The 21210-nt window shown below is 48.7% G+C and overlaps 1 protein-coding gene across 1 annotated transcript in view; it reads right to left on the bottom strand.

The window, feature by feature from the left end:
* Positions 1–20445, bottom strand: part of RTN4R (reticulon 4 receptor) — a 218209-nt gene extending 197764 nt beyond the window's left edge. The window contains exon 1 of the mRNA XM_059713606.1: positions 20055–20445. Within this exon, the coding sequence (XP_059569589.1) occupies positions 20055–20076 (22 nt within the window). The 5' untranslated portion in view covers positions 20077–20445. The remainder of the gene's footprint in view (positions 1–20054) is intronic.
* Positions 20446–21210: the final 765 nt, after the last annotated feature.

Consider the following 21210-nt stretch of genomic DNA (forward strand, 5'->3'; position numbering starts at 1 on the left):
CCCAGTGGAAACTCAACAGTGGCTGTGCAGATCTGGCGAGTCACAAATTATTACTAACTCCCCTTCTACATTTTCCTGCCTGCCCCAGGGAACAGATGATACTCAGCTGAATAGCCCTAACAACATCTGATGAAGTGAACTGTTGCTCACAAAAGTTTATGCATCTGTAATTCAGTTTGTCTATAAGGTGCACCTCTGCTCTGCCTTCTGCTTGACTTCAGATTAACTATCTCTCCCCACCCTAAGTAACTGAAATTCTGCACAGCAAAAAGAAAATTGGAATGAATTCTCCATCTCATGGCCTGGGCCCACATTATGCCCAGCCAGCCTATGCGTCTTTTCTGAATTATAAGCAAAGGTTACCTGCCCAATGCCCCCTGAAAATGCATGTATGGCAAGAAGACCCATTTGGGAATAAGCAAACAAGGCCCATATGTGAACTCTAGAAGGGGCTGGGGGTGTAGTGAAATTAGAAAAGGTACAGAGAAGGGCAACAATGGCAGCAGTATGGAGTAGCTGCTGTACTGGGAGTGACTGAAAAGTCTAGGACTCTTTACGTTTAGAAAGGAAAGGGCTGAGGCGGACATGAGAGGTCTATACAAACATGAAGGGTGTGAACAAATTGATTACAAAACTGCTAGGATCTTGTCACACACAACACGTAAGACATGTTTTATTTAGGTCATAGTAAGCATTACCATGCCACATTAAAAATTAGAATGTTTTCTGAGCAGCCACATGGCAATGTTTACTATGATTTCTAAGTGCAACGTGCAACACGGTGCAGAACCACATGGAACTGGTTCAAGACTCTGGTGGGGTGCCAGGGTTGGGATTAACAATCAGTCTCAGGACTGCACTGAAGCTGGTGTCACACTGGGTGGCCAGGTCTGGGGCCACTCAGGGATCAAGATGCCAGATGCTGACAGGAGAAACAATCAGTTTGTCAGGGACAAGCTGGAGCAGGAAGCCAGGAGGCTAATTTGAGAACTGAGCCTGGGGACAAGCCAAGTCAGGAAGTCAGGAGACCAGACACAGAGAAAGCCAGGTTGCAAAGCCAGGAAGTCAAGCACAGAACAGCGTTGGAGCACAGCAAGACAGTCTCCCTGTTGAGTCCTGTCACCCAGACACTTCCTGTTCCAGGTCCGGGGATTGTATGGGGGAACTGAAGTGTCAGCCAGCCCTGGGTGCCTGCTCCAATACCAGTAAGTGATTGGAGGGTTAGGCTCTGCAGGAGGCTTCAAGACAGCCCTGACCAGCCTGGGTGAGCAGGTGCAATGTGGGAGGATAAGTGGCCATGCTGGTGAGGCCTCAGGTCTGAGGCTGATGCTGACAGCCAGTTTAAGACTCCAGTACAATGCCAGGGCTGCAATGACAACTAGCTGATTTTTTTCAGTTTCAGATGCAGCACCACACCAGAGCCAGTTCAAGACTTTGGTGCAGTACTGGAGCTAGGACTGACAAGAAGCAAGCTGTGCTGGAATATCTCTATGGCGTGATCAGAGAATAACTGAACATGCATTACTTGATCTTAGCTGGAAATACTCCTTCCTTGAAAAGTCCTAATGAACACCCTTAGCACATGTTCTACTGCTTGAACGTGCAGACACTCACATTTTAAGTGCAGTTAACAAGTCCTCAGTGTAAAGTACCAGGCCCTTAATTCACAGAGTCCACAGATAGAAAAACTAGGGGGCACACACTGAAATTAACAGAAGACAAGTTTAAAACAAGAGAAAGAACTCTTTTCTACAGAGCATGTAGTTAACTTGTTCCATAAGTCAACATTGTTGCCAAAGGGGGTTGTAGAGCCAGATAGTATAACCAGGTTCAAAAAGGTATTAGACAAATTAATGGAAGACAGATCCATTGGGAGCTATTAAGCAGAACAGTGACTGATCTGACATCCCTAAACTAATGATGGTTGATGTCACTGTAGTAGCAGATCCAGAATGGCTGCAAAAGTGGCAGACAGCTCACTATTCACACATTTAGTTGCCAAGACCAAAGCTCTCAGCAGCCAAGCAGAGGCAAAAAGATGGTAAAACCACATCACCACTATCAGGCTTGCAGCTTTGAACCCAGGGTGTTATCCTGACCAGCATAGCTTCCTGCCCAAACCTGCCACCAAAGACTGGATGAGGCCTACCTGAAATCTCCATCAGTGCCTGAGTCTACACTCATTCCCAGATACCTGAGTGGCTGGCTCCTGCAACCTGACCTTACATCAGACAGGGGAAAAGAATGGAAAGTGTCTGGACAATAAAGCTTGTCCTGACCTAAGGATGTACCTGTCATGACTCTGCCTGCTTTCTTTTCTCCTGGTTTCCTAACTTGGCTTGTTCATGGCCCCACCAAGTCCCAGGACCTCCTAGTCAATCTCTTTCTAGCTCTGGTCAAGCTTGGCATCCAGCAGACCAGGAAGGAAGCTCTGGCCTGACATGGTTTATCTGTGGACTTTTCTTTCCTTCTGATCTGGTTTCCTGACTCAGCACACTTATAGGCTTCACTTTTCTAGAGGGCCAATGTTGGGGTAATGTTGAGGAAGAGGGCCAATGTTGTACCCATCTGCAAGAAGGTCAGGAGGGAGGACCTAGGTAACTATAGGTCAATCAGCCTAACTTCCATCCTAGGAAAAATCCTAGAAAAAGTTCATCAAGGAGTCTATCTGCGATAAGCTTGCAGAAGGTAAGGTTTTGAAGGACAGCCAGCATGGCTTCATCGGAGGCAGGTCTTGCCTTACCAACCTCATCTCCTTCTACGACAACGGAAGTCACTACCTGGACAAGAGAGAGGAGGTTGACAAGGCCTTTGATCTAGTATCCCATGATGGGATAAGTGAAAAAACTGGAGGATTGTCGGCTTAACGCTAAAATAGCCAGGTGGGTGAGAAACTGGCTGCACAATAGGACCCAGAGAGTTGTAGTGAATGGATCTGTGTCACCCTGGTGAGAAGTAGGCAGTGGTGTCTCACAGGGGTTGGTGCTTGGTCCAGTGTTTTTCAACATCTTTATTAATGATTAGGATGTAGGGGTGAAGAGCTCACTGGTCAAGCTCGTGGATGACACCAAGTAATGGGGAAGTGTGGTCATGCTTGAAGACAGGCTACAGATACAGGCAGACCTAGACAGACTAGCAAGTTGGGCAGATCGGAATCTAATGAAGTTCAATACTGAGAATTGTAAAGTGCTCCACCTTGGGACGAGCAACCCCCAACACACATACAGGCTTGACGGCACCAAACTAACTACCACCACGAATGAAAGGAACCTGGGGGTAATAATAGACCACAGTATGAATATGAGGCAGAAGTGCAATGCTGTAGCCAGTAGGGCAAATAATACTCTGGCATGCATCAATCAATGCATCTGTAGCAAAACCAAGGAAGTGATTCTTTCACTCTACTCAGCACCGGTGAGTCTGCAGCTGGAGTACTGGGTCCAGTTCTGGGCACTGCACTTTAACAGGGACGTGGACAAGCTTGAGAGAGTTCAAAGAAGAGCCGCCCATATGATCAGTCTTACATGGCAAGCCATACGAGGAAAGGCTGAGGGATCTGGGACTCTTCAGCCTGAAGAAAAGAAGGCTAAGAGGGTACCTGGTACCAGCTTACTGTTACACTAGGGGGAACATCAAGGGCTCAGTGAGCAACTGTTCATCAGGGGACCCAAGAGGAAAAGTAGGAGTAATGGCCACAAACTCCTGGAAGACCAATTCAGACTCAACATTAGGAAAAACTTCTTCACAGTCAGGGTGTCCAGACTGTGGAATAAGCTTCCTCCAGAGGTGGTGCAATCACCTGTCCTGGAAATCTTCAAGAGGTAACTAGACAGTCACCTTGCTGGGGTTACCTGACCCCCAGTTATCTTTCCTGCTTGGTGCAGCGGGCTGGACCTGATGATCTTCCAAGGTCCCTTCTGGCCTTACAATCTATGAATCTACCGCTCAACTTCCTGGTTTCCTGACTTGGCTTGCCTCTGGACTCTGGTTGCCCTCTCTATCTAGTTTGTATCTGAATATAACCTTGATCTCTAAAAGGCCTGGCAGCCATGCCCCAGCCCCACTCCCCCCCCCCCCCCGATGTTAGAGATGAATAACAATTGAGATGCCCAATTCATATACTCTCCCTCTAAAGCTGCTACTATTTTCAACTGTTGGAGACAGACCTATTTGCTATACAGTGATGGTGGGCCTAGGCCCACCAAGAAACTACAAGCCCCACTCAATGACTTCAGAGAGACAGTTCTATTTATGATTCTAATATAATAAGAGGCTTAGTCCATCTGTCTGTCTGTAACGCTTGGGGGGGGGGGGCAACAGCACTTGTAGTTTTAAACTTGGCATGTTTCCGTCTCCCAGCAGGGAGACAAAAATGGTGCCAAGTTTAAAATCACAGCTTTTGCAGTTGCTTCTCTGCAGCTGGATGAGGTCCCTCCCCCAATGGGGCTGGGGGTGGTGGGGAGGGCAGGGTAGGCTGAGGCCAGCCTGGCCATGAGTGCAGCCCAGCACTGCGCCAGTTGGGCATGGGAAGCCAGGAGCACTACATTGTGCTGCACAGCATGGCAGACAGCAGTGCTGGGGTGGGGTACAGCCCCTCAACATTCACCTTACTCCCTAGAGCCACCCCTCCCAGCCAGAGGTGACCTGAGCAGGGTGCGGGGCCTGGGGCAAAACAGCCTGTGAGGGGCCTCGCTTCCGGTCTGAGCCAGGCCAGCTTCGTGTATGGCTGCAGGAACACAGCCTGGCAGCAGCTCCCTCCTGATCATTGGAGGGGAGGGGGAGGCAATACAGAGCATCCGACGTCTGTGACGGTGGTGTGGGGTGGGGAAGGCAGGAGGGGAAGAGCATGATGGAGAGTGGGGGAGGTCCTGGGAAGGGGAGTGTATGTGTGTGGGTACATGTGTGCGCGTACGTGCACGTCTGTCTGCGTGTGAGTGCGTGTCTATGCATCTCTGTACATGTGTGCTCATCTGTGTACATGTGTGTGTCTGTGTGTGCATCTGCATCTGTATGTACACATCAGGGCAGCTGTATGCATCTGCTTCTGTGTGGGTGTGTCTGTGCACGTGCATGCATGCATCTCTGTTCATACCGGGGAGAGTGTTTGTGTCTGTGTGTCCATGTGCAGAGAGTGAGTGAGTATAGTGCACATTCAACTGCGTGTGTGTGCGTGTCAGTCCATACGTGTGTGCAGCACCAGCGTGGGACAGTGGGTGGTGGCAGTGGCCATGTACAAGCTTTCCCCTCCCCACACCCCATTCCTGGGAGGCAGCGGTGGTGCAGGCAGGTGGGTGGCAGTGCTCTGTCCCCGCCCGCCCCTCCCCCCCATCATTCTTGATGGGCACTTGGCTAGTACATTCATATGTTTAGAGTGAAGCCATTAACCACCTAACAACTACACTTCTGGGACACAGGATACAAAAACAGGAATGGGAGCATAGGTCAAAGGTTAACAACGACAGCCTCAAAGCAAGATACCACAGAGAGAATATAATTTAAGTATCCACTGCCCCCCTAACATGTCTAGGGAACATGTGGACACCACCCAGTGAAACTCTGCCAGGAGATGTGCACAGATGAGTGAAAGGAAGACAACTCCACAGCTGTCCAACCCCTCCCCACCCCTCCAGTGCCTCCTTCCAGGAGTGGTAAATGGAGATTTTGGCCAGACCCAAGGAAGACATTGACCAGAAGTTCCTAGGATTTAATGGGGCTACATATGGGGCATACACACAATAAAAGATGCAGGGAAAACTACATCCAGAACTTCAGTAAAAGGTTCCTGAGGCGGTGGTAGAGGGCTTGCAGCCTGGCATGCTCAAGGTAGATGTGTGGCAGAGCCTCCTTCTGATTACAAAAGAAAGAAGCGTCACACAAGGTTCCTAGGCCTAGTCTCATCAGGAAACTATAAGCCTCCCTTAAGTAAAGGGAGGCCATGAAGTATGCAGTAACAGAACTATTGGATCAAAGAGAGAAAGTAGGGGCAGGACTGAAGGTCAAGGGTTCTGAGGTTGGACAACACTTCCTCCAAAATGTATCCAAGGAGCCTGGGTGGTGCCCAGTGAAACTTTGCCCAGAGACATGTATAGAGGGACAGAAAAACAGCCCCACAGTTCCCCAGGTTCCCCCAGTCAGGACCTCCTTCCTAGGCTGGTAAATGGCAAGTTCGGCTAGAGCCAGGAGGAGGTTGACCAGAAGGTCCCGTGACTTAGTGGAGTCACAAATGGGGAGTGTGCAAAACAAAAGGTGCAAGGAAAAATGCAGATAGCACCTCAGAAGGAGCTTCCTGAGGAGGCAATGAAGCATAAGTTAAAGCACCCCAGCCACCATTTTGAAGAACAGGGACACTGCATACACATGATGCCAAGGCTGCTGGAGCATGTCAGTTAATCCAGTCTGCTCCAACGTGTTCTAATTAGAATGCATCAGAGCAGGTGTCAGGCACGTGTAGAGGTACTCAATGACTAGACATGCAACAGAACCAGTAGACTCCTCATCCTTCAGCTCTAGCCTCAATTACCTGTGATATAAGAGAACTCCCCCAGCTAACAGCAATAGCATGTGTGCAATGAACCTGGTGGCCTCAGCCATTAAAAGGGCACTTCTTTAATTCACACACAGGCCCCAGTCTTGCAAGTAAGAGCCACTCCCCTGGCAATGCCACCCTACCTCCCCACCCTCCTCCTCTGCAGTCAACAAAACTCTCTGCAGTAGAAATCTGGATGTTTAACAAGTACAGATTTCTCTTGAAGGCATTCAAAGTAGGTGCTTGAACCACCTCCAATGGCAGGCTATTCGAGACCTTGGGGGCTTGGACAGTAAAGAAGTTCTAACTTATGTCCAGCCTGAAATGGTCGGAGGAGTTTATAACCGTTCAATCTTGTCATCCCATGGGGCGTTCTGGTGAACAAATGTTCCCCCAGGTCCTGGTAAACACCCCTTATAAACTTGTAGGTGGCCATCAGATCGCCCCTGAGCCTGCGCTTTTCGAGGCTGAAAAGTCCCATAGCTCTCAGCCTCTCATCATCAGGTTTGTTTTCCTGACCTCTGGTCATGCACGTGGCTCTTCTCTGGACTCTCTCAAGCTTCTCCACATCCTTCTTGAATTGTGGAACCCAAAACTGGACACAGTACTCCAGCTGTGACCTCACCAAAGCCAAGTACAAGGGGAGAATGATGTCCTGGGATTTGCTTGAGAAGCATCTATGGATGCAAGGCAGCGTTTTGCTTGCTTTACTAGCATCAGCATCACATTGAAGGCTCATGTTCATCTTGTGGTCAACCATGACCCTCAAGTCCCTTTCATCTGTGGTGCTAGCCAACGTTGCACTGCCGAGCCTATAAGCCTGCTGCAGGTTTTTCTTCCCAAAGTGGAGAACCTTGCATTTTTCGGTGTTAAACACCATCAAGTTCTTGTCTGCACATTTCCTGAGCCTGTCAAGGTCAGCCTGGATTGCCCTCCTGTCCTCAGGTGTGGATGCTTTACCCCCAAATTTGGTATCATCAGCGAACTTGGCCAGTCCACTTCTGACACCAATGTCCACATCATTAATGAAGATGTTGAACCATACAGGCCCAAGGACAGAGCCTTGAGGGACCCCACTGGTTCTCACCCCATCCTCAGTACCATTGCACCTGGAAGGTTCCGCTCCTTTGTGGGATATAGGACTGGCCACCTCCTAGTGTCATGATCCATCTCTGTTGTAGAGAGGAGACCTTGGGACAGAGTGACAGGCAGGTGCCTCATCCAGAAGGGAACAGTTTCATAGTTTCATAGTAGCTAGCATCAGGAGGGACCTGAACAGATCATCTAGCCTGACCCCCTGCCACAGGCAGGAATGAATGCTGGGTTCACAAGACCCCAGACAGATGATCATCTAACCTCTTTTTGAATTTACCCAAGGTAGGGGCAAGGACCACTTCCCTAGGAAGTTTGGTTCCAGATTTTGGCCACCCTAACCATAAAATATTGCCTCCTGATCTCTTACCTAAACTTATTCTCCATCAGCTTATTACCATTGTTCCTCATCACCCCATGTGGTGCTGGGGAGATAGGGCTCTTCCTATTTGCTGATGAGCTCCCCTGATGAATTTGTAGGCAGCCACCAGGTCCCCCCTCAGCCTCCTCTTGCCAGGTCTGAACAGGTTCAGGTCCCTCAGTCTCTCCTCGTAGGGCCTGTCCTGCTGCCCTCTCACCAAGTGGGTGGCCCTCCTCTGAACTCTCTCCAGGCTGGCCACATCCCTTTTAAAGTGCAGCACCCAGTACTGGATGCAGTACTCCAACTGTGGCCTGACCAATGTCTCATAGCGGGGGAGCATCACCTCTCTGGACCAGCTTGAGATCCATCTTTGGATGCATGACAAGGTATGGCTGGCCTTGCTGGCTGCAGTCTGGCATTGGCAGCTCATGTTCATCTTGGGATCAATAATGACTCCAAGATCCCTTTCCACCACTGTGCTTTCAAGAAGGGAACTCCCCAACCTGTATGTGTGCTGTGGCTTCCTTCTCCCAAGGTGCAGCACCCTGCATTTGTCTACATTGAACCCCATCCTATTCTCATCTCTCCACTTCTGTAGTCTGTCTAAATCTAGTGGCAGCCTCTCTCTCCCTTCAAATGTGTCTACCTCGCCCCACATCTTAGTGTCATCAGCAAACTTGGACAATGTGCTTTCAACCCCCTCATCCAAGTTGCTGATGAAGATATTAAACAGTGTGGGCCTGAGGACTGAGCCCTGGGGGACCCCACTGCTCACATCTCACCAGGTTGAGTACGACCCATCCACCATTACTCTCTGGGAGCTCCCCATCAGCCAGTTTTTTACCCATCCAACTGTGTAGGCATCAATGCCACAGTTGCTTAATTTATTGATGAGGATGGAGTGAGAGATGGTGTTAAAGGCCTTCTTAAAGTCTAGAAAGACTACGTCCACAGCGACACCATCATCCAAGGATTTAGTTACCTAGTCATAAAAGACAATCAGGTTGGTCTGGCAGGACCTGCTTTTGATGAACCCATGCTGGTTGCCCCAGAGCATGTTCTCCCCTGCAGGTTCCCCACAGATATGCTCCTTGATGATTTTCTCTAAGATCTTCCCGAGCACCGAGGTGAGGCTTACAGGCCTATAGTTACTTGGGTCCTCCTTCCGCCCTTTCTTAAAAATGGGGACCACATTAGCTAGTTTCCAATCCCCCGGCACCTAGCCAGATGACCACGAATGCTCATACAGTCGGGCCAAGGGCTCTGCAATGACCCCTGCCAGCTCCCTCAACACCTTTGTGTGCAGGGCATCTGGATCTACAGATTAAAAATGTCCAGCCCTTCCAGAAGATCCCTAACTACATCTGAGCTGACCCAAGGCCTGATAGAGCTATCCCCAAGATTGTCCCTACCTCTGGCAGGAGGGTTGTGGAGTTGGTTGTGCAGTGCCTGAATTCTGGGCATTTGTACAGACAAGCCTATGAACTTCACTTCATCAATTTACCGGATACAAAAAATCAGGGACTAAATATAAACGTTGGATTTATGACACATTATAACCTGCCTAATATCTGACTTCCCTAGGTAACCTCCCCACTTTTTACCAGCTATATTCATTCCCCTTTCTCCACCCAACTCTCACTCATTGACTACAGCAACTTTCATTCCCCTTCCCCATATCAGTGTCTCACCCATTGACTACCTCAATTTACATTTTCAATGACTGGCTGTCTTGCATATGAACTGGCTTTACTATTCCATCCAGGAAGAGCACAGACCAACTGCAAATACTTCTTCTGCCTGATGAAGGATACCTGTACCTGAAAGCTTGCAAAGAAGAATGTTTCCAACCAGCTGAGTTGGTCTAATAAAAGATACTGGATTTACCCAAAGAACCTTGTCAGCATTTGTACAGGCATTTCGGACAGAAAGCAATTGCTCCATGAAGGTAAAACCAACTCCAAGGAGCAGGATAGGGACATTATACACACAATTAGAAACCCCTGTGATTCTGCTCAAAGGTTCCTAACCTGTGGCTGGCCTCACTCAGAAGATCCAAAAAATCCATTTTCAAATACACCAAAGCAAAAGGTTACACACACAGCTTCTAAGCAATCAGCAGCACTACAGCACAGATGTTTGCATGCAGTGTAAACAAACACTGCAAGTGGTAAATAAAAGCTTGCAGTGCGTCTCCCACCTGACAAAATGGGCTGCTGTTGAACTGTTTTGATACTGTGAATTACATGCATGCTCACTGTGTACAGACTGATGCCTTCCCTCCAAAGGGAAAGGGACAGACAGCCCTCTAGTGTAAAGCCAAAGCTAACCACGTTTGTGTTAGCATGAGTAACATTAAGTAATGAAAGCTGTGCACTAATCTGTGCTTGCATGAGGGAAAAAAACTGCTTCCAGACAGGCACAAAGATATCCTTCTCAGGAAAAACTGCTATCGTACAACATTACAGCTTCCTAGAGCTCCCATAAGTTGACACCTATAGACACATCCAAATCAAAAGGTCCCTGCCGCTTTTAAGTGATTGTTTTCATTTGTACAGAGAAAGAAACTGCTGACAAAATGGGCATTTCCCATTACCATCTCCAGCGCTGCTTTGTGTCTGAGGAGGGCTGTAACCTTGATAGCCAAGAACGCAGGCATGCAAATAAAGCTTCTGAATTCTCCATTTGCTTTGCAGCCCAGAGCTTTAATAATAACTTCCTCAATGCATGAAAAGAAGAAAGTTGAATTTAGGGTCTCGAAAGACTCTCTCCTCATTAGATTTAGTTCAAGCTCACACCTCTTCTGAGAGTTCATTGCTAAGTTATGCATGGAGCGTATTATATGCAGCTCTCATCATCACTCATGGCCTCAAGAAAGACACACAATTAAAATCAATATTTAAAGTCATCAAACAAGCACACACAAATTTTAACAGCCACACAATTCACTTTGACATAAGTACGCCGGGTGCAGAGTTGAGAGCTGTGCTGCAGTGCCAAGAGCACAATTCTGCCCACAGTCTTCAAAATTTAATGAAAACACACCAGTTTTAAACACTTTTCCAAATCCAGCACACAAAATCTGTCACTTTGATGTGAATGCTCCAAGTCTTAGACTAATCAGTCACTTTTACTTTCTCTTTAGTAGCTTAAAGACGCAAATGAACTTCCAGCAATGCACAGCTGCAGGAGAAGAATTTGGCAGCCAGATGGTTCCCAAAAAAACTTTATTCTTACCAAAAAAAAATAGAGTTAACCGATTACCCCTACATAGAGGAAGCAATCTGACATGCCAACCAAGTGATTTTCAGTGATGATTTTAAGGACCTGATTTCTATTTGTAAAAGCACTACATGCACCTTGGACACTATATAAATAATAAACAACAATAACAACTGATTGATTAGTAAAAAGCCATATTCTTTTTGGGTTCTCCTTGGAGCTCTCCTGCTCTTGTACCAATGTAAAGGAAATGGGAAGCTTTAATAGTAAGTGCAAGTATTAATTTGCTTCTATTTTATGGTGCAACATGTAAAAAAGGGCATATGCCACCATCAAATACAAATAAGAGCAAAAAATCCATCTTTACTAGGCCCAGCAAAAGGTAGACCCATTCAGCTTCCACCTCACTGGGTCTCTGTTTTCTTTCAGAAGAGGACTGGAATATTCTGAGCCTCCCCGCATACATCTAAAATACTGTAAACTCTGTTTAATTATTCGGCCTATATGGATTCTCTGTTCCCTTTTACCTTCCATGTGGGACTGGAATTCTAGGACAGTGACATAGGCCTAAAAACAGAAGGTTGTTAAACCTTCACAGGTAAAACTCCTTGGACAAAAAAAAAATTAGTTACAACTCAAGGCAAAGCAATTTTTCAAATCTGAACTGCAGGTAGGAGGTAAGTATAGAAGATATCATCTGGTAGAGGACACTGATGACCTGACGAGGGTGCGTTGGAAAGGGGTTGCTAAATGGTGTGGTAGGTTATAAAAAAAAAAAAAAAAAAAAAGGTTTCTCACCAGTTGTTCTGGAGAAAGCTTTGGCAGAAGAGCAGGAGTATGGCAGCATAAAAAGAAGAATTCATGATTTGGAGAAGAAGCTATATGCAAGACAGGCATGCCTTGACTTTTTAGAGGACTCTAACCCAATCCCAAGGAACACTCCAGAGTGGTGCAGAAGCTAATATGGGGAAATACATGTACCATTTTGTTGTCTAGATCTCCTTATTTCTCAGGCTACCTAAAAGGAAGAATATTTAGGTTTTGGAACACTGGCAAAGCCTACGTGTCTGATCAAAGCATCCATAAGAGGAGGTTTGGGAAAAGATATACTTGAGTAACTGGGCCAGGGAGGTCCATAAGTCCAAAGGACCTATAACAGCTGGGCTGTGAAGTGGCAACAAGATGTAGAATCTGTGGCCTGGAGGTATTCCAAGAAAGTTTAAAATGTGCAAATCCAGTATGGTAAAACCCAAATATAGAAGTCTGGTAATGTCCAGCTCTACCTGGGTTGTGGCAAGGGAAATTACAAGTCCTGAATATGCTACAGAACTGTATTAAAATGGAATGCATATATATATTAGAAGAGTTTGGTTGGTCTAAAAAATGTATAGCATTTGTTCACTTTTTAATGTTCTGTCCTTCATTAAGCAACTCTGGGAAACTCTGCTATAATTAATCTGAAAGTGGAAAAAGACACTCGGGGTGGGGGACTAACCATTATTCAGCAAGCCTGGCCACAGCCACCTGTCCTGTATGGAATCAGACTACCTGGAGTCCAGAGACTCCAAGTAACTCCCAAAAGGGAGCAGATTGAGCAGCTGTCTCTGTCCTTGGTGCTATCCCACATCTCATCCAAGTCTCAGAATCAGCAGGGCTCAAAATTCAGAAGAGCCTGTGAGAGCCCAGCTCTATAGGGTGGCATGCCTGATCCAAATCCCTTTTGCTATGAATTCTCTTTCAGTCATTTTCAAGTTTCTCTATAGGGGCCTGAGCCAAAATTGACGGAAGGCAATAACCCGAATGTGCTTAGGCTGAGGCACTAGACCAGTGGTTTTCACCTTTTTAGATTCAAGACATCCCTTTTAGACTCAAGGCATCCTTCAAGAAATGGCAGCTCTTACTTTTCACTCAAGTCAACTACCCTGACATAGGCAAGAAAATAAATGTTCCTCTAGTCATATTTACAGCATCAGTTCCACTAGGCCCACAAACCGGGAAGGTCCAAGCCACAAGAATTGTGGAAAAATGCAATATGCAACCTGTACCCTTCATCCCATGTTAGATCACCCCACTTAGAACAAGTGAGAGACACAGAACTACTGCTACTACCACCTACTAATGGGAATGAGAGTGCACCCTGAAAACAGTGCTCCACTGTGACTTTCCTCTCTAAATAAACCCATAACCAAGAAGCTTCACTCTGTTCTAGAATGAGACTGTTAGGTCTCAAACTCTGGTTTCGTGCTCTCTCCCATTGCTGGTGGCCAGGGGAAATGGGGTGTGAGTACAGTACAAGCCATGCAGCCCAAAAAAGAGGTTTTCATGTCCCATAAGCCCATCAGCATGGTCATTGCCTCCCAGGAATGGTGCTGTATTAACAACTCCCCTATACCCTGTGTTCCTCAGAGCCACATACAAGGGTTGCTGGTGACCCTGCTGCTTAGACTAAAAGCTGAAACATGACTCCCCAGGCCTGCACAAGTGCAAATTTCTACTCTAGAATAACAAATATTAGGTGATTGCTAAACATGCCACAGACCTCTTAAGAGGGAAAAATTGGTATCACTGTCCCCAATTTATTTCTGGAGAAATGAAAATTAAAGCACAGGGGTTAAATAACTTGGCCAATAACACAAAGCAAGTCACTGGCAGGGCTAGGAAAAGAATCGAGAGATATAGTGCAAAGCAGCATCAGGCAAAGACTCCCAGAGCTAGTTTTATGCACACTAACTCACATGCAGTGCAGCATGCAGGCTAACTAGCTATGCTGAAAAGCAGACTTTATAAGCCTGGACACAGCATTGCACTAATGTGCAATCTATGCTGCTTCCAGTTTCAGAGCTAACAAAACAAAGGTAGCTCAGGGTCTCTCTGCAGAGAACTGCTTTGCACCCCATGGATATATTCTATGCTCTTTTTTCTAGACCCCTTCAAAAAAATGGAACAAATACTAGTAGTCTGAGAAAGTGCAATAAGCACGCTGCTATTCAGCACAGCAAACTACACACACCATGAGGTCACTGCACATGCTGGTCTAATTCTCCACTGCACCTTACGGCATCGAAGCTTCCTGAAAATCTCAGGAGTTCCACTGGCCGTAGAAGTGGGAGAATACAATAGTGACTCAGGAAGACAGAACATGTAATTTGTGCAGGGAACACCTGCACACACAAAGCACCAGTACAGATAGAGCTGTGCATGCAAGTCACTCAGGCTTCTTTATGCACGCACTGAAAAATTTGCCTTTTACTGTCCTAATTTGCTTTTTCAGATCAACACCTCACTACTTACTCTCTCCTTGGTCCCTGAAACATGTTGAAGCCGAAATAATAAAAATGGGAAGGAGAGGCACAGATTTCTAGAGTGCAAAATGGAGGGCTCTCAGCTCCCACGCCTGCATATGTCTGTTCTGGCAAAGCTCGAGAGCCCTCTACTCTCAAATCCCACACAAGCAAAGATAGCCCCAGAACGCAATTCAAAGAATCCAAACTTAAAGCCTTCCACAATGACAGGAGGAAGCTGTTCTCATGCAATTCCCAGTTCTCAGAGGCCCCACATTCTAAAGCTGCCTAGTACTGCACCTATTTTTTGAGTGGCACAGTATACTTCTGCTACAGTGTGTACCTCCTGGATAAATAAACCCCTTTAGAAACATCAGAGCAGGAGTTTGGCTCTCAGAGATATATCTTAATGTAAGTGAGGGCAGCAGGAAGTATTTCAACTGGGAAGAGAGTACATGCCTAATTAAGCCAGTTCCTTTTTTCCCTTTGGTTCCACCTTCAGTTTGCTGTGCAATGTGCATACTGTACTTGCATTGTGGTTACAGCCTCTTGAAATGGATATGCTGTACAGCACGATGAGAAGCAGCAGTTCAGAGTAAATGGCACAGGAGCCCTGCACATTGTGTTCAAGCTCGCTCAGAGCAGAGGTTACAGCTCAACTGATCACAGCCCCCAGTCTCTTTATCATGTATGGAGTCAAGTTCAATCAGTCCTCTAAAGGCCCCTTTAGGTCTGGTGCAGCAGCAATCCAAGTTTTCACTTGGGTTCTGAAAGAGTGCTTCAGTCTCAGCACTTTCAAAGAGCGAGGAGCTCTTGTGGGCAAACTGGGAAGCAGCACAGCACAAGGCATCCAGCACATGTGAGAATGAGGCAAGTGGTCCCAGAATTCTTTCAGAAGAACAGGCAGGCCAGATACAGAGAACACAGGACAAGGATTGCTTGTGTTTGTCATGATGCACTAAGCACCCCCCCCCCCCCCACACACACACACAAGCAGGTACAGCCATGGGCAACTGGTGCCTCCTGAGTCGGGGGGGGGGGGGCAGGGCACTTGCCTCTCCCCCCACCAAGCAGCCAGTCAGCACCCCCCGCTGATCTGCTGGTACTTCTGGGCCAATGCAATCAGCCACGGGGGAACCCCCCCAGCCTGTGTAATCAGCCACACGGGGACCACAAGGATCCCTTCCCCTGGTGCTCCCGCTCCTTGGCTAGTGCTCTCATGGGGGGCACCAGTCCTCTTGTCTGCTCCCCCACCTGTCGCCTAAGCGGGGAATACTGCTGTCAGGGTGTGCACCAGTGCTCTCAGGGGGTGCACATGCACCTTTTATGCGTTGCCACTGGGTACAGCAAATAATATGAGCAACAAGACACAGTATGTTCATGTGCCAAAGTATTCCTTATGCCCGTGCCCCCAAAATCTCCCCGGTATTCCATTCTGCCCTCTTTGTTTCTAACTGCCCTGACCTGAGGCAGTTTAAGAGGTCAGAATAGTTGAATCCACATGTAGGTGCTGTTAGATTTGCAGGTTTTCCCTATTCCTCTGGCAGAACCAGGGGGGCAAAGTCATGCCTGGCTTGAATCTCCTGAAGTCAAGAGATAAAGATAAGGGGCAGATGACTACGGTCACATACAAAATCAGCACAGAATTGAAGGCATCTGACTTTTAACTGGACTAAAACATACACAGACTTATCTGTAGAGTTAATAATACAGAGATATTTGAGAAAAATCATCTTTCTGTTCCCTGAAGACCCAATGGGATAAGAAACCTTTCTGTAATTTGAGAGCAGGAAATAGTAAATCTACTACTAGAAACCCTGCCTTAATCCAAGCAGAGCAGGTGTCCTTATGAAAAAGGGGGAAGTTCTCAGTTTTACTGCAAACTGCCCTGTCCTCCCAATACTCCCACACATTCATGCCTACAATTTTCTCCTGCATAGGCTCCCATGAGATTTCAATTTGTGCAAAGCCCAGAGTAGCAAAGAGGTTCATGGAAGTAATTAGCAGAAGACATGGCAGAATTTTCAGATAGGGCTACTGTATCTGTCACCTCTTCTTGGTAAAGAGCATTGGAACAGCATGTTCACAGTCAGTGCTTGAGGGTCATGGTACCTCTATCTTACTTGTGCTAATTAATTATATATATATTGTTTTTAAAACAGCCTTTCCCAGTGCTCTTATTGGGGAAAGCATCACCAGCCATCAGGGACACAGCAACATCTGTGCTAATAAAACCCACTATGGCAAGAGGGCAACACCAAAATGTAAGAACGTATACAAACCTAAATTAATTCTCAAATAACTTTATACGTATAATCCTGAATGGTTCTAAAGAGTATCTGTTGCAATAGAATATGCTGCCTATTGCAAGAAGAAGGGCCAGCATTCAGGAGACACCAAGCTCCATGGTACGTCATATAATAGATAGCGTACTGGGAAAAAATTATCAAATAAAGCATTGTTAAATCTTTCCTCCTCTTCAGAAGCATAAAATACTGCCCATCTAACCACAATGGGAACAGTCTTAGTCTGGGGGAATTTTATATATATAATTATATAATTATATATATATATATAATTAACAACTTTGTAAAAAGGAGAGTAAATAGGAAAGTGGCCAGCTACCTGAAATGTAAGCAGGATGTGTTAATAAAGGTTTGATGTGTGCTAGCAATGCAGAGTAAAAGCCTCATTTGCCTAACACACCCTGTTGTGTATTTCTGGATTGTAAAGCACTTCAGGCTGCCTGGCAGCAAACTCTGGGAAATTGCAATGTAGGCACAGTGGGAGAGCCACTCTTTAAGGCCTGATCAGGCTAAACGTGTTCTAGGAGCCCATTGACTTTACAGTTTCATTTTATCCACTTTCCTCTGCTCAGCCAATAGTTCAAGCTACTAAGCCCCATGCAGTATCAATCAGAGACAGTCTGTAAAACACCCATGTACACCTACCCCACTACTCTCTAAATATAGCTACTATGGTAGATTTGCTATATTTAATTTCCATTTGTCCTTTTCACATATTGCTGATGATATTGGGAGCTTCTGGAGTGTCACCATACATCGAATACATTATGATGCATCAAGGCTGTATACAGCAAGACAGATACTGTTTTCCCAGTTTCTTGTACTTAACCCATCCCCTGTGCATCACTCTGCATGTCTAGCATAGCACATCTAACCGACTAACAAAACAGTAAGCAAATAGCACACAGGTTACCATAAGAGCAATTCCAGTAGTCTGTACCAACCCCTCCTGCCCCCCCCCCCAAAAAAACCCCAGTCATAGCCAAACCCACAGAATGCTTGAGATGCAAACACTCATTCAGACCTACTGACATTTGTGCACAGGAGCAAAATACATCACATAATATCCGGATGTTGAAACACCAATGCTCCCTAACGGCTCACAGCAAAAGCTGTCACAGAAACCTGCTCCTGAGCTGTTTTCCAAATGTGAATAAACTGGCCATTTCAAAATTAAATACAATTCCAACTCTCCAAAGCAAATGCATGCCATTTGAAATGGAGTTGCAATGTCTCTCTAGACCACTGCAAATAAATCAGCCAAAGTGCCTCCAAAAAGTAACAAGTAATATTTGTGTCACTCACATAAAAAAGGAAACAACCTACTGCTCTAGAGCCCGCACAAAAACACCCACCTACTCACAAAGAGGTTACAATCCAGAGTGAGCTATTGCGTGCTAAGCATTTCCATGCCCAGCAGCCTACACCATCCCTGTGTTCTAAAATAATTTGATCTCTTTGAATTTAAAAATTGCAACCTGTGAGTTGCATTTGCAGAAATTAACCTGAGTGGTATGTTCATCTATGACCATTTTGCACATGCAAGGTAGAGGCACATTTTTCAAAATGTAGGTCTCTTTCAAGTTGCATTTCAAGGTGACTAGAAATGTGCAATTTTACAATTTTTTTTTACAGGATTTTACAGATGGTTCCACTTAACTGCAAGAGCAACTATCAAGCAACACTGCTTCTAATAAAAACATATCCCCATTAACCCAACAAGATGCCACATAAAGATTATTGCTGAGTCTATCTGAGCAAAAGAAATAGGGCAAAATTTGCAGTGGAAGATGAAGCTTTTATTTAAATGGATGGCAGTGCTACACTGGGCTTTCCCGAAAGGCTGGCAGCACTGCATGCTTATTACACACAAAAACCTTTTACATGGTGGAACAAATTCAATTCCTAACCTATGCAACTTGATTTGTTCCTATACGGTTTAGCCTTCATTTAGTTTACTGCCTTTTTACTAGTGGGCATTTAAATGACACAAAGTAGGATCAGTTATTAATTATCTATTGCTTTGGCAGTCTCTATAAACCCCAACAATCCCTCTTTCTGTTACCACTATATATGAATTCTAGCCTCTTCATATCTGTAGCATTCTGGCAGTCTTTCTTTCTTAGCCTCAGTATGCTTCCTCCACCTTGAGGCAGAGTCCACCCTTGGTACGCTCTTGGTAGAATATCCTTCTGTCTAATCACTGAAAAGAGCATTTGCAAACTTTGCCAACTAAGGGGAACTTGCACTGTAGATTCCCTTTGTCCCAGTGGCTGTCCTTGCATTTGCCATCATCCTCTATAGGAGCAGAGCCAGTGTTGCTGAAGATCTGGGGTTGTGGGAAGCACCTTTAGATGACCGACCCCTCATCCAGGCTCCCTTCCTGCGCTTCACTAGGATGTACACCTCCGCTCCCCCCACACCCAACTCGCCTGCCTTTCCCGTTCGTTACAGGGCAACCCTTCTTCTTTGAGCCCTTGCTTCCAGTTCCTCAGAGCTGTTCCTCTTCCCAAAGCCTGCAGGGCTTTTAGAGCAGGGGTGGGGGGCAACAGGAGACACTCTCTAGGATCGCTCAGCTCCTCCGAGGAGGCTGGGGAAGATGCCCGTGAGCCTCCCTCCTCAGCCCTAGGGGATCATTCCCCAGCCTTGCTCCCCTTCAGCCTCGGCTTTCCGTCCGAGCCGGCAGCTGGTCGCGGCCGCTTCAGTTCCAGCTGCATTCAGAGCAGCTGTAGCACCTTTCTCTGCCTCCCGGCGGGATCCCGGCTTGCTGTCTCGAGAGCCATAGGATGCTGCTGAGAGCAGCTGGGCACCTCCCGCCCCCGCGAGCAGGGAGTGCCCTGGCCACTCGCGCTGCCCCAGCCTAGGGCCAGGGCGCTCACCCAGTGCCCTTCTCCGTCGCTCCATCACCCGGACTCCGGGTCCCGCAGAGGCCGGGCCGGGGCCGGGAGGGGGAGCGCTCACTGGCCCCTTTCCTCCCCTCCCCTCCCCACCGCGTGCCGGCCTTTCCTCCGCAAATGCGCCGCTGCCTCCCCACGCGCCCCCGGGCCCAGGCGGGCCACCGAGCCCCGCGGAGGCTGCCCGGGGCAGGGGGAGACGCGCCCGGCCGCCGCCGCCCCCCGAGCGCGGCTCGGCCCGCTCCCCGGGGACTGCGGCGGAGGCAGGCAGGAGCGGCCGCCCCGCGCGGCGGGAAGCGAAGTTTCCGGCGAGGAAGTTTTTTTGGCAGCTGGGAAGCAGGGAGCACCCCCCCGCCGAGGCGCGGCACCCACCTCCGGCGCTCGCCCTCTTCATCTTAGGGGCCGGGGCAGGCACGTCCGGGCGCGCGAACTCGGGCTGCGGCGGCGGCGGCGGCGGCGGCGGTCCTCGCCCGCGCGGGGCAGATCCTCCTGCAAACTTCAGCCGGAGCAGCGCGGGCGCGGGGGCGGGCGCGGGCGCGGGCGCGGGGCGGGGGCTCTCCCTCGGCCGAGGCCCGCGCTCATTGGGGGGACGAGCAACCCCGGAGCTCGAGTCAGCATCCAGGCGAAGACTCCCCCCACCCAAGCGCAGCCGGGCGGCGGCGGCAGGGAGGAGGAGGGCGGGGGAGGCTGCGCGGCCCCGGCCGGCTGAGCTAGGGCGCGGAGCTGGCTCGGCGGCTGGAGGAGCAGGGATGGAGGTGATGAATGTTTTATGGGATCATGTGGTTTGACGTGAGAGGAATCAGCCTGGATCCGATTTACTGGCTGGAGGAGCGGAGCGCGGCGGGGGAGCGGCGCGGGATGGCGGCCCGGGGGAGGGGCCGCTCCGCGGGGCCGGGGCGGGGGCAGGGCCGGTGGCTGCCGCCGGCCAAGGGCGGACAAAGGCAGAGCCGAGCCCGAGCTGTCCGCGCCCCGCGCCGTGCCGGCCGCCCCGTGCTGGGACGGGCCCGGGGACGCTCGGACCAAGGCTGCGGGGCGGAGGCGAGCCGCCCGGCCGGAGCGGAGGATGCTGCTTCCCGCCGGGAAGGTGCCGCCTAAAGGACGCTGCAATCCGGCTGCAGCAGCTCAGGGCTGGGGGCTGCTGGTCCGTTGTGCCCCGCAGTCGTTGCCGCCTCCCATCCTCCTGGAAAGCGTCGCCGAGCCGCCCCCGCTCGCGGGATCCCCGTGCGCCGGGACCCGGCCCACAATAGCCTGCAGCGAGGCCTGATCCCCGGGCCGGGGGCTCGGCACCGCCGCCGGAGGGCTCCGCGCCCCAAAGGGGCTCGTGCTGCTGCTCCTGGCGCGGGGGGGCGGCAATTGCCCTGTCCGCACTAGCCCCATCCCCTTGCCCTCTGGTGCACAGCCCCAGGAGCGTGGCTGTGCCCCCAGCCTCCCCACAATGAACCCTGGTCTTTGGCAGCCCAGCGCTTGGCTGGGGGATCGTCCTCTCGCTTCTTGGAGCAATCGGACCTGGGGTCCGGGATCGCAGCCG

This window comes from Alligator mississippiensis, chromosome 10, assembly GCF_030867095.1.
Source record: "Alligator mississippiensis isolate rAllMis1 chromosome 10, rAllMis1, whole genome shotgun sequence".
Taxonomy (NCBI): domain Eukaryota; kingdom Metazoa; phylum Chordata; order Crocodylia; family Alligatoridae; genus Alligator; species Alligator mississippiensis.